Source organism: Kryptolebias marmoratus, linkage group LG11 (genome assembly GCF_001649575.2).
Source record: "Kryptolebias marmoratus isolate JLee-2015 linkage group LG11, ASM164957v2, whole genome shotgun sequence".
Taxonomy (NCBI): domain Eukaryota; kingdom Metazoa; phylum Chordata; class Actinopteri; order Cyprinodontiformes; family Rivulidae; genus Kryptolebias; species Kryptolebias marmoratus.
This window is the reverse complement of record NC_051440.1, coordinates 1,105,037-1,119,025: the sequence shown is the minus strand read 5'-3', so window position 1 is coordinate 1,119,025 and position 13,989 is coordinate 1,105,037. Positions and strand designations below refer to the sequence as shown.

General features: G+C 37.1%; 1 protein-coding gene across 1 annotated transcript; it reads left to right on the top strand.

Annotated features, from left to right (window-relative positions):
- Positions 1-689: 689 nt before the first annotated feature.
- On the top strand, positions 690-11,156 carry wu:fa25f02 (uncharacterized protein C11orf24 homolog). The gene is made up of 3 exons (XM_017433931.3): positions 690-839; positions 4,112-4,280; positions 5,484-11,156. The coding sequence occupies exons 2-3, from the start codon at positions 4,118-4,120 to the stop codon at positions 6,533-6,535; spliced, it is 1,215 nt and encodes a 404-aa protein (XP_017289420.1). The 5' UTR covers positions 690-839; positions 4,112-4,117; the 3' UTR covers positions 6,536-11,156.
- The last annotated feature ends 2,833 nt before the right edge of the window (positions 11,157-13,989 follow it).

Here is a 13,989-nt window from a genome sequence, read left to right as displayed (position 1 = left end):
CTTACTTGTTTTGATTACCTGGACCTTGTGAACAACTCTGCAGCCCACAACAAAACATTTTCATTTTCATTCAGATACTCAAATAGAAGTACAAAAACATGCAAAAAGTGAATTTTGAATAATACATCCCCTTTAACAAACCTAAACCCAGTTTGTGTCACCAAGAAAAGCACACCCAGCTTTCAATAAACCTGATCACTCTCCCCGCAGGTGGTGGGCCCAAGAAGATGTAGCCTCCTGAGATTTTAAGTCATGTTATGAGACGCTAAGTCATAATTTCGAGATGCTAAGTCATAATTATGAAATGCTAAGACATATGTATGAGATGGTATTGTAACTAATATTAAATAATCTTTCATTCTTCAGAATGAGCTTCTACACTAATAGTCCGTTGTACTTTCTGGTATGAACAGCAGGGGGCAAAAAAACGCAGTGAACGAGTGAACGCCTTGAGGGGAAGAAAGGAAGAAATGGATGAAGTAGTTAGGTGTGGTGTCAAATTTCGTGTACCACCACAATCTGTGACTGAATGATGATCAGGTTCCGTATTTCTGTGTAAAATCAGACTCTATTATCACCGTTTTTCCTCGCAGCTATTAAGATTTGTGATTATCCAGCTTTACTACTGTTGTATTTTAACAACACCCAAATAACACAATTCGACACTAAACTGGTGCACATTAAAACCATTTCTATAGTGGCACTTAGTTGGTCGGAACGAGGGTAGTACTGGGCGGAAGGGGGACATAAGTTGACGGTACACCTCCTCCTACTCGCTGTTGATGGAAGCTTGTGATCATCGGAGGCGTTTTCTGTAAACAAGTCATAGCATATCGCTGGTAAGCCTACAAAATCACATTAACCGTCCCCAACGTGACATTGACTTTGTTAGTTTGTGTGGATAATTTACTGTTCGGGAAATGGCTTGTTAGCATTAGCTAAATATGTTCACTGACGTTTGGAAAGAGATGTTTAAATTAAATCATTTACTCCTTGAGCAATTTGTACATTGTTAAATTACGGCTTTTACGGTTCTTATTGATTAACATTCAGGTATGTTTTTTTTTTTTTAGTTTGTTGCCTCTGTGCTAGCGGAATGTGGCTTTCTGCCTTGGATCAGATTGTCTGCGATTATTTGTCTGTCTGTCTGCCCACCTCGGTCATTCATAGTTTCCAGTCATGCCGACAGTCAGTACAGGTTGATATTATCACTGATGTCGCGGAGCTTTGGCTCAGAAACGCTGCTCTGCGGCGGTCGTGTCGAAACAACATTAAAATGTCAGTTTTGTGAACGGAGTCTGGTCTGCTGAGGCAGCGGACTGTGGCCACGTAGCGCTGAAACAACTCCTGTTGTTTGAGTTATCAGTTTACCTTCTAGGTAGGTCGCCTTGCTGACTGATAATATCTGCTTTATAGTCCTTATCCACTGCCACAGACAGGTTGAAAAAACATTGAAGGGAATGTATGAGATATTTTCAAGTGGGGTTCCGCGGGGAGGTTATAAACAGCTTTGGCCTCAGTTTGGAGAAACAGAGTTTACGACGAGCTAACGGGTAGTTTAAACCATGGACAAATACAAATGAATGAAGTAACTCCTTTAACATCCATTGTCCAAAAGTGAAGCCAAAATGTCAGATATTAGAGTGCTGCCATGGTGTATTTTTGGAGCCAATACTAAGCATGTACTTGTGTACTTGTTGTGTACGTACTGGACAAATACAGCTGAAAAGTACGGACTTATTATGTACTATCCTGTGTACTTGATGATACCACAGCTCGGCTGAGCTCTGTAGTTTATCCCTGAGCTTTGATCCATTTAGATTGTTTTCTCCTAGAATTTAAATATTTGCACATTTATATGAACAGTAATAATTATTTAAATTTATTATACCACATTCATCTAAAAGAGCTTATTAGGTAAAATGTAGATTTGGAAATAAATGTTTATTCACTAGATCAACATGTACATTAGCTAAAATGGGATATTCAAAACAACAAGCTGAGTTTAGATGATCACAAAAACTGCTTAAAACAAACAAAAATATTTCAATCTTTTTCTTTATGAACAATTTTTTTCACAAACCTGCTTGCTTCTAACCAAACGTTGCTTTATGTCTTTATAGTTTAACCTGTGTAGTAACCACTAAATAGTAATAAACAACTTCTCAAGATAATTCAGTTATCAGCATAAATTACTCATGTACTCTGTATCATATCTACAGTATGAGAACACTGTAGACTGCAATAAGTTTTTAAAAAATAGGTCACTAAAAAGGAATCATAATAATAAGTATCAGTCCAACCAGCGCAAATTTAATTCAAGAAAAAAGGTTAATAGTTACAATACCTTTTGGAAAATTCATGCATAAAAAGAGACAAAAGTTGAAGATGTCAGGAAGGCTGACACAAATAAATAAAGGGGATCACTGGGAGTTTTCCCTCTGCTTTATTAGGTTTACCTAAAAATTTAAACTGACATTTTTGATGAAAATATTGAAAAATCCCAAAAAGTTAAACTATGATTAAACAGTAACACTAATGAATTTATTGTCTAGACGTAGATTTATTTCCTTGTAATCCTCCGCCACGTAAACCCACAACGCACTCCATCTCACAGATGACCACCACAAACGCATAACAGGAGGCAGAGATTCACAGAGCGACTCGCTGAGAAACAGTTGAGCTGAGGGGGATGAACGATGGTCTGCAGCCCGGTCACCGCAGCAACATGCCTGGTCTGTTGACATGTCTGCCAGCGGAGCTCCTCAGCTCCAAAAACACCTCAGTGGATTTAAAAGTGGCCTAATTCTTCAGAAACTGATGGACTATATGAAGTTTTAAGACTTATATTCTTGCCTAAAATGTTTTAAATTGCAATTTGTGATAAAATATTAGTAAAAACCACTTGAACCACTTACGTCTCGCTTCACTGTCGCTGGTTGCCTGTAACGAAATGCATCCTGGGATATTTAGCTGCCCTAAGTCCACATAAGTCACCCTCTGATTCAGCCTTAATAAAATGGGCGGAGCAAATACAAATCTGGCATTCGGCGTGTTCCTGCTGTGATGTGTGCTTTGATTTGGAGCAGTACTTGGACTCCAGCTGATGACGTTTCACTAGTTTGTGGGTACACAAGTGCAGACAGGTATGCATATTAAAAAAACGTTCAGATTCAATGCAGTAAACATGTGCAGCTAAACCTTTAATACAAAAGTCCCACCTACACACCCTTCCAACTCACTAATATGCACTTTTAGGTTAAAATACTCTTTGAATTTGTTAGGAAGTTGCTCGATTTTTCTTGAAATACTCTACTAGGAAAGCTCTGTTAGGGAACAACTTGTCATGTCACTACCAGGTGCCGGTATAAAAATATAAAATAAATCAAAAATAAAAATTCACTGCCCTTCCCAACTTTTTAATAGGCTGTGACACTATCAGTCACATTGTAACACTTTTCTTTAAGCCTTAAATAACTAATTGAAACTAAATGTTTTTTTATAAAACATGTTTTTTAAACATACTGCAACAAGGTGAGAACAAAATGAACAAAATTCAACAGCTGAAAAAAAAAAAAAAATCATATGTACTTTTGGCTCGCTGTGGCAAACTCTGAAGAAGGGAGCAGCTGAAAGAACCTATAAGGTTTTTTTTTTAGTCAGGAAAATATCCCCTTTGTTTTCATGAAATCAGGACTTAAAACTTGTACTGTGGCCAACCACTAGGGGTCGTTTGTCTGTGGCTTCAACTCCCAGTATTTGGTCGTCTCTAGTTATAAAATATCACAGTGGTTTGAACACAGCAAAGAATTTTATGTCGGATTAATGCATTCATTATTTCATTGACATTAATGCTGCAGTCAGTTTCTCATTTACATGGTTATTTACACCAGAACCAAAAACCACAACAGAACAAAAAGGGGTTAAATAAAATGAATGGATGTGACCTCATTTCAAAATAGCTGAAATTTGTCTTTAACTAGAGAAAAAGTGTTTTAAAGCCTTTCATAAAGTGTGTGTAACCCTAGCTTCAAGTGGTGAGTGTATCAATTCATTCTGGTCTTTTTTTTGAGTGGGTACGGTCTGTGAGTGTTTGTATCTGTCCCCCCAGTCCACCATGTTCCTGTGTTCCTCAATGTTCCAGCTGAGTCCATCAGTGCTTGTTCACCTCCTCTGCCTTCTGCTGCTCCTCCCTGACTCCCTCCTCCCAGTGCTCACACAGGAATCAGTGCTTCAGAAAACGCCAGGCCGGGTCCAGTCAACAAGTCAACAAGCAGAAGGTCAGCTTGAGAAATCCAAAGGACTTTTATTCAGAAACAGTTTGTACAAATTCTTCCTGGGTTCTTTTGTATAAAAGTTCAGGATCTCATCTTGTTTGTTTAGTGTTTAAATTGCATTTATACTGATCTGATACCATACAGCCCAGCTTCTGATTGAAGCACAGCACTTTATTTCACAGAAAAATGCAACTCGTTTGCTTATTTATTCAATATTGGCTGGTACTAGCCACTGAAAAGCTAGGTGTGAGTGTTTAACTTTGTGTTTTTGTTCTGAGTTGCTTTTTTTTTTAGCATCAAATCAATGTCAAACTAATTGAAGTAAAAAAAAATTATTTTTAATTTTCTTTGTAAATATTTCTTGATCTAAGGGATAAATACCTTTCTGGAGTTTATCAAACTAATGTTTGACACATGGCCCAAGGCTACTGTTTACAGTTTAGAGTGAATGAAAATTTTTTATATATTTTATTGTAACACTACCAGGTCTGTCAAAAACACTAGCATTTGTTTGTTTTTTCCTGTTTTACCAAACTCTGATCCTCATACCAAAGTATGTAATGAACCGTGACTTGGGCGTACCGTTACACCCCGATCCCCTATCTGCAGTGACTTGCAAAAATATTATTCCCTCTTGGTAATCCTTCTACAACCCTGGGCAAAAATTTCTTGGAGGATTTTCTTTCAATTGTTGAAATTTGTGGTTTTACCAGGACATCATTTCCCAACATAACTTAAAAACAAACAAACATTAAACTCCTGCCATAGAGTGACTAATCAGCTGATGTGTGAAGCTAGCTGTATACTGAGTTAAAGAGACTGTAATTACAGTTATTAAATAAAGAAATTATTTCTATTTATCAATAGTATTATTTTTCACAAGGCTGTATGTTTTAAATAGAACAGATCCACGTATGGATTCTCTGACATGTTTGGGAGTTAATAATGCTCTCTGTTTATGATCACACCAGGTTACAGCGTTGGTTTAACTAGTTACCAGCTTCTAACAAAGCATTCAAAGTCATTTAAATCTCCTCTCTTCCTCATTCTGATGCCCAGTTTGAACTTCAGCAAGTCAACCTCACTACATCTACATGCCTAAAGGCATTAAGTTATTATATGTATGTAAATGTCTTCATGTAAAACAATGTTTTTTATCTGTTTTTGTCTGGATTGGTAACTGTATTATAATCTTGTTGTTTTTAGGTAACAACATAGATGCAGCAGCTAAGAATTCTTCTAGCAATGCAGCAAATCCATCCAACCAAAGTTTGTCCCAAGGCCTTAATGCTACTTCTAGTTTTAACAAGTCTTCACGTCCTGAAATGTTGAATGGTTTTGCCTTAATGGACAACATTTCTAACAGTAGAGTTGGACTGCAAACAAAACCAAACAGCACCCAGCACAGTGTGTCTTTGTCCCTTAACACCACCACTCTCAGCCCCAAAGTGAGTGTCCCTGGAACGTTATTGAGCTCACATACATGGTCATCAGCGGTCTCTCCATCCACTCAGCAGCCAGCACCACCAGGCCAGCAGCCTCCATCATCAGAGGCAGACGATGTGACTTCAGCTGCAGTTCCTTCCAAAGACTCCAGCCTGGACCCTGCTCCATCAGCCACGCACAAAGCCACCTCACTTGGTACTTCAGCTGTCACAGCACCACGTCCATCCACAAGTTCCACAACAACAGCACCGATAACAACAACAGCACCGCATCCATCCACAGCAACAACAACAACAACAACAACAACAACAACAGCACCGCATCCTTCCACAACAACAACAACAACACATCCACCCACAACAACAACAGCACCAACAACACCTCATCCACCAACAACAAGAAGTTCCACAACAACAACAACAACAAAGCTGCTGCCAACTGTAAGAGCAACAGTTAGTGTTACGTTTTCTAAAACATCCCCATCTCTGAGTGCCAAGAAGCCAACAACCCAGACGCCGTCTGTCAACCCACCAGGTGCTACAGAACCTCCCATTATGAACACCACCTCTGCCAGGAACAGCAAGTCCTCGGCCTCAACACCAGGGCTTGCTGTGGTCGAAGCAGCAGGGGGCGCTCTGACCAGGCAGCTGGTGGACATGGCGTCTTTACTGGCTGTCCTACTCTTCGGCCTGCTTTTCTTCGTGGTTACGGTGGCAGTGTTTGTCACACAGGCGTACGAGAGCTACAGGAGGAAAGATTACACCCAGGTTGACTATTTAATCAATGGTATGTACAGTGACTCGGGGGTTTGAGACACGGAAAGGTAATCCAACTTGGTGTCAGACCTTCTGAAAAAAAGGCGTCTCTGAACAGGAACACAGTCGGGTTGTGAGTTTGTAAGATGATCCAGTGGCTGCTGTTTGTTTGGGACATATGGAAACCATAAACGACTGAAATTACTCTAATCCATTTTCACTTTATCCTCTGTTCATTTCATTTTTAGTTATTTTGGTGTTATAACCTTGATACTGATCACAACAAGTTGCTGTAAGTCCAACATGCAGCCCGTATTTCATTATTAAATTTACAGAACAAGACTCCTTTACATTTTCATTGAGTCTGCTGGTTCCCTCAGGGTGGTACCAATAATGATGAGCTTCCAAAGACAGATGACCTCCTTAATATTTTTGTTTATATTTTGCATTCAAGCTGGAAGAAACTAAAAAAAGAAAAAGTTATGATATGATTTATATCATGACTTTATTACAACTTTAGGTTGAAAGTAGTTCAGTCTAAAAATCGTGTTTTCACTGTTCTTCGGTGTTTCCTTTTTGTTGAAACTATTTTCTCCGGGTGAAACCCGGTGGTCTTCATTTGGGTGTAGGAGACTGTTGCAGACAGACATCTCAGTTTAAGCTTGGTCTCAGTTTGAACTGTTAGGATAATTTTGTTTTGAACTGATTAAAATCATAAGCAGAAAGAAGTTGTGTTGCGTTTTAGGTGCTAAAATATGGCTCAGCAGTTTAAAGGTACTCATTGCAAAGTATGAAGTGAAACATAAAACGGTTACCCTGAGCTGAATCAGATGATGCTGTTTGAACGGGATTGCTCCTGTAGTTTTCCCGAATGTATTGATATGCAATGCTAAAATGCTGGTCCACACTCAATGTGCTTTGTTTACATTGAGTGTGGACCCTGAAGCTTCCACAGCAAGTGGATTACATTACGCTGTGTAGGTAAATAAATATGGTCGAATTGGACAAGTGTAGAATCTGGGAGAAAACGTTTAGCTGAAAATCTAAGGATGAGTCTGCTGCTGAAGAAGAAAGATCAAGTAGGATTTCTGTCAAGAATAAATATCAAGGGATCGAGCAGGACAGCATAAAAGCAGAGCTCAGCATTCAAACACAGCTTTTGCTAAACTTCTAGCCGGTAACTTCACAGCTTCAACATTTTTTCAACTTGGAACAATTGTAAGTCAGTCATACTTTATCTGTAGTCTGTGATACAATTTAAGTCTTTTTGAGTCTGAACATATAACAACACATCAAAACTGTCAGCCTTCTCACCCCAAACAGCTCTTCCACGGACGTCATTATTGTTGACTTTTTTACAGTCACTTCGGCTGTTTCTGTAGTTAAACAAACACGTGTTACATGGTAGCTGGTCGCAAATTTTGTCTACAGATTTTGAACACATTAACCATAGATATGAGAAAATTTCAGAAAGTTTTGTTTCTTACCTTATGAAAAAAAAAAAAAACATTTTTAAGAAAAACCTTTTAAGTTAGCAAAATGTTATTTTTAAAATGTCACCTTTTACAAGCTAGTTTCTCCCAGATTAAACACTTTCCCTGATGATAAAAAAAATGTTTGTAAAAGTAACAGAATGAAAAAATACTGGATATTTTATCTTTTAAAAAGAAATTGTTTAGAGACACCTGCAGTGAGTTTTAAAACATAATTTTTTTGTAAGAAATGGGGAACTGTATTTCATAACTTCAAAAATCAGGTTTTCAAAGCAGATTGAATTTGTTTTGTTGTGAAAATTTCTGGTCCAACAGAGTTGAGTTCTTCATCTGGTTTTAGACATTTGGACTTGAAACCAGCCAGCTGTAGTTGGACCCTTACATCTTAAGGTAGTAGTCGAAAATTGAGAGACAAAAATCAGTATTTTCACTCGCAGTTACGCTGAATGACATGTTTACATGTCCTGGCAGAATATAGGCCACAGTTCACAGCACCATAATTACAGAAACTAAATTTGGACAGATTACAGATGCCCGCAACAGCTCCGTAACTACTTTGAGGTGAGAAATAGTTCAAAATTCCTGCAACTCATTGAAATAATTTAAAACGTCATGAATGTTTTGAGACATTTGGGAAATTCCCTCGTGAATACTGTTCACAGTTTTTCTCCAGCAGTCGCAGCCCAGTAACACACTGCCTTTATATTTAATTACCTGTAGACACATTAAAAAGGTATTCCGTGTATTTTGAACAACTCATTTCTTCTCGAGCTCATTGAAAGGCTTCAGTTTGGAGAAATAGTTAAATTCTGACAAACTGACAAGCTAATGGCTAGTCTGAACATGGCTACGACCAAAGTGGATTGCTGCCATCTTAAAACGGCTCCAGTCTTCGAAACTGAACAACAGCTCAAGTCAATATTGTTTCATAGATCTTTACAGTTTACACAGTTGTATCTGTGGTTGTTTGTAAGCAAGAATATCGGCGGGAGTAGCTAGCACTAGCGTTTCTCGGAGAAATATCCAAATATTTTTGCCGGAATAACAATGATTAGTTTTGAAGATTGGACTTTTTTTGAAACAGCAAAGTCCCCAGGTGGATTTTGGTGTTTTGATGCAAAAGCTAGGGTTTAGCTATTTACATTGCCTTCATTGCTTTATATCTTTATTTTGGCAGAAATATGATATTCCTGATGAAGTGGTACAGTGAGCTGCTGCTGTCGATATGTGCGTGTGCTTGCAAAACCCACGCAGTTCGCCGTAAAGAACTGTGACCCGAGTAACTGACAGCGGTGTAAAGGTTTATTAAATTTTGGAGATGGGGTTTTTAAAAATTTGTTTTTATATGCAACAATCCACTTTAGCCATTAGCTTGTCAGCCCTGTCAGAATTAAACTATTTCTACAAACTGAGGTCATTCAAAGAGCTATGTACAATGGATATTAATTGTTCACTACTTTTCCACAGTACCACCCTACAAAATGGTTGAATTTATCCTTTAAGACAGGGGTCTGCAGCCTTCACAGTCTAAAGAGCCATTTTGTTCCTCCCTCCCGCCAATAAATAAAATAATCCAGAGCCACAAAACCCACTTAAAATTAAAATAAACTCAATCCATTGTCTTATAAACAGTACAAAAATAACAACACCACACCTTGGGCTAATGAAGCAGCTAACAGGCTAATATAGTATTAGCTCAGACTGGTCAGTGTGTTTTGCTTCTTGTTTAAGTGTCATTCTGTCACAGCCATTTTAGTCACACATTGCATAAAATTAGACTGGGAAACTCATAGAAACTAGCTTGTTTCCCCATTGTAGATTTTAATGTAACCCTTATTTGTTTCCATGTTGTTTTCGGTCAGAATTAGAGAGCTGCTGTTGAGGGACCAGAGAGCCACATGTGGCCCCAGAGCCGGAGATCGCAGACCCCAGGTTTAAGAAAACTCCTACAAGCTTCATTGATAGAACAAAAGCCAAATGTTTGTAGAAACTTTGATCTCAGTGTCTGTTGGCTAAAGAAAGGACCCCCCCCCCCCACACACACATTTTACAAAGTGGATTTTGTGTCTTAATTAGCCTACAACACCTCTTATTTCCCCATTAGTTTAAACAAAGTTATGTTCCAGTTACTTTGATCCACTTGCAAGCTGTGCAACAGTTCCGATAAAAGTCTGGTTTTATTTGAATGTTTCATGATGTTTTATTGTTGCAGATGACATTTCAACAACGAGAATAAGAAAAAAGCTGCACTAAGTTTATTTTCCTGTTTATACTTTTCATATATTTTCAGCATTGTGTCTGTTCCTGACAATCTCCTGTAATCATGTTTGTTGTTTAGTTTGGATTATTTAAATGTTTCTGTATATTTTTGGTGTTTTTATTATAGGAATGATTTTCAAGCTGTTTGCTCACTTATTTTCCAACTCATCATTTTTAAAAATACTAAGATGTCAAAAAAATAACAACCATTCCTGAGTTTCCTCCTGGAAGTCATGTGTTTTTACATATGTGGGGATTTTCATTTGAAACAGACAATTCAATCCTGAATCTAATAATTATGTTTTTGGTTAAAATTAGGAGTAAACTTTGGTATCTTTGCATTTTGATATCAAAGTGTTCCCAAACAAAACGAGACAAATCATAAAGGTCCATATTCATGTTTCAGACTACATTACAGTTATTGGTTGATGCTTTTACTTTATGTGATGGGTTGAGTGAAATTTGAAGCACATGTTTACAAAAAGCCAGAGGGAATCTAAAGCCATCTTGAGTTTGTGACTAATGGAAAAGGCGAGGTGAGCTGTGATCATGCAGAAAAAGGAACATTTCTGATCTGTGCTCTAAAGGTACAGAACAAAATACTTTCGAACTGAAAAGGAAAGTTTATTTTACTATGTATTAAAAGTTTATTTGAGGTGAATAATGATCGTATATGCACAAAAAACTGGAAAGCAGTTTTTTTTTTACATTTTCTTTTACAGTAGGATGATGGTAATGTTGCTTTTCCAATTACAGTAAGTTTTTCATGATTCTTGAAACAGCTTTGGTCAATATGGATGTGTGTTTGCAGGAACTGATGTCAAGAAATAAACAGATACGTGCCAACTGAATATTGTACTAATGCACTTTCAAAATATATTTTTATTTTGCAAAAAAAATAAAATAAAGATCTAGAATAAACCTGACTTGATTTTGATTGCTTTTGAATTTCGGTTCAACAGAATTATTTTAGAACTAATGAAACTCGTCCTGATAAAAGGAGATGGTACCCCAAAAAAAAAAACCAAAAAACTGAAACTAAACTAAACTGAAACATGAAGCTGAGGACAGAGTTGTCTCAGGAGCTTAGAAAGAAAATGATTGAGCAACATGTTAAAGATAAAGATTATAAGACCTTCTTCAAGCAGCTGGATGTTCCTCTGACTACAGCTGCTTAGATTATTCAGAAGGTTAATGTCCACAGGACTGGAGACAACCTCCCTGGATGTGGCTGCAAGAGGAAAATTAATAACTAATTGAAGAGCTGGATAATAGAATGGTAACCGAAGAGCCCAAAGAGATTAGAGATGAACTCCAAGATCAAGGGTCATCAATGTCAGATCACAGTTCTTTGTTGCTTCTGCCACAGGGTGGCAAGGGGTCTAACTTGGGTACAATCTTCATTCTCAGGTCAGCTGCCCTTGTATTCAGTTCATCAGGGCTTTTCAGTGAAGTTTGGTACCCATACAGTCTGCTGGTAGGGATGATGGTTACCTATCGCCCTGGCTCCACTTAACAGTAGCATCTTTGTTATACCTCATCAATCTCTAGGCTTGATAACAGATTTCTCTCTCAAATGTAGGAATATTTGTTTTGAAGTTGTTTCGTAGTCAATCTGGATGTTAGGCATCTATATTTCCATAGAGCCCACATCCTTCCCATATAGCCCCTCCCTCTAGACTTGCTCATATAGTAGCATTCCAACAGTGTTGAGTTCTCTGGCCTAACCCTAACCCATGAATATATGGTTCCAGTAGCCCATTTCTCATCAGAATGTCCTGGTTCCCCAACATCTGATACAAAACTTGCTAATCCAGGCATAGTCTGAGCCGACATGGCTTCATTTCTAGGCCTCTTGATTATTATTTGTATATATGTGTCATCTCTAACTCCTGCTTTGTTCTTTTCCACAGAATTAGTTCTTCTTGTAACCTTCAAAATAAAGCTGTTTATACACTTACCTGTTGTCCTCCGAATCTTTTCGGCTCAGGATCACAAACCCTGGCTAACAGCAACGTAAAATATGACAGTAGAAGGCAATATCACTTCTTCCAAAACACTCAACTATATGAAAAAGTCATCAGTTACTTATTTGTTGAGTAAAGTAGGATTTTACTTATTTTGGTATAATTATAAACTGCAATTATTATTTTTTGTTTCAGTTAAAAGATATAAACACTTCTGCAGCCACTGCTTAACCGAGACTAAAAGATGGTGGTTAGAATACTATTTATTATTAACTTAATTTCTTTACTGTACTTTTGACACAGAACAGTCAACATTTAGGATTCCTTGAACAAATGCATATCACCCACCACCTTTCAAGCCAGGGTGTAGTGTTTTCAACGTAGCTGTTGGTGACACGGAGTTAAACCAAAAATGAAGACCCTAGGGTTTTGTTCCAGCTTGTTTAATTGTCTTCATGAACATGTGGTGAAAACTGAAATGACAAAAATACGCTCTATCTCAACATGTAGAGACATATATACCCAAATTAAATGATTCAAGTTCGCTAAAATAACATTACAGGATAATCAACAATAATATCCAACTAAACAGTATAATCTGCCATATGATGTAACTTACGGCGTTCCTGCATGACAATCCAGAGTGGATGGCATCTGATAATATTTCCATGCTGCCTCTTGCATGTGAACCTATTTTCGAAGCAAAAAACGGAATACCGGAAGTACGTAGCCGGAACCGGAAGTAGAATTTACCGATAATGTATTTTTTATAAAAACTTATATAAAGCATGAATTGTTTGTCTAAACAACTCACAATCATTTTTAATTACACCAACATATTTTTAGAATTATTTATTTAACCTTATAAACTTGCTTATTTATAGAAATGTCTTAAGGACAACACAGATAATATATTGAGTTTGAACCAATTTAGTACTTTTACAAATTCAGTATGCATCATTTCCATTATCTGTTCTAAATCATCACCAGTGCAAAAGAATGTAGTGTCATCTGCAAATAATACACATTTCATTAACCCTGACACATTCACCAAGTCATTCACATATAGAAGAAATAACTTTGGTCAGTTTGTCAGTTCCATCAAGAAAAATACTGTTTGTACAACCCATTTCAGTATGAATTACAGTCCTATCAACTTTTGGTATGTTAGATGCAAGACTTGCGCCAACATTCACAAAATAGTTGTTAAATCCTTTAACAGTTTCTTCCTGATCATAGATTTCATTGTCATCCTTAAGAAAATATTGTGAAATACCAGACTTTGCTTTATTTTTCAAAACACTATTCATTATTCGCCATGTTGCTTTTATATCACTTTTATTTTTGTCTAATAAATCAATGTAATATTCTTTCTTTTGCTTTCATATAATCCATACCAGTTTGTTTTTATATTTTTTATATTTCTCTTCTGATTCTTTTGTTTGTAGTTTCAAGAAGCATGAATACAAGTGATTCTTTTTTTACAAGCATTTCTCAATCCTTTTGTCATCCATGGTTTGTCGACAATATTTGCCTTTGTATAATTGTTTTGCACACAATTCTTTTCATTCAATGCTCCTAAAATTTTCATGAAAACGTCATATGCTTTGTTTACATCGTCAACATACACATCCTCCTTTTGTTTTCCCAGATCATCTTTTAATTTATCCAAAGCTTTTTTTGATGTGTTTATTGTTTTTTCCTTGATTGTAACTGGTTTTATATTATATTGATCATTTTTATAAATCATGAAAACTGGTAAGTGATCATTTACATCGATTGTTAAGGTACC

Excerpts from the sequence above, each read along its gene's own strand:
- wu:fa25f02 (XM_017433931.3), top strand. The coding sequence starts at position 4,118 with ATGTTCCTGTGTTCCTCAATGTTCCAGCTGAGTCCATCAGTGCTTGTT. Across the intron at positions 4,281-5,483 it reads AACAAGTCAACAAGCAGAAG|GTAACAACATAGATGCAGCA; the intron begins GTCAGCTTGAGA and ends TGTTGTTTTTAG.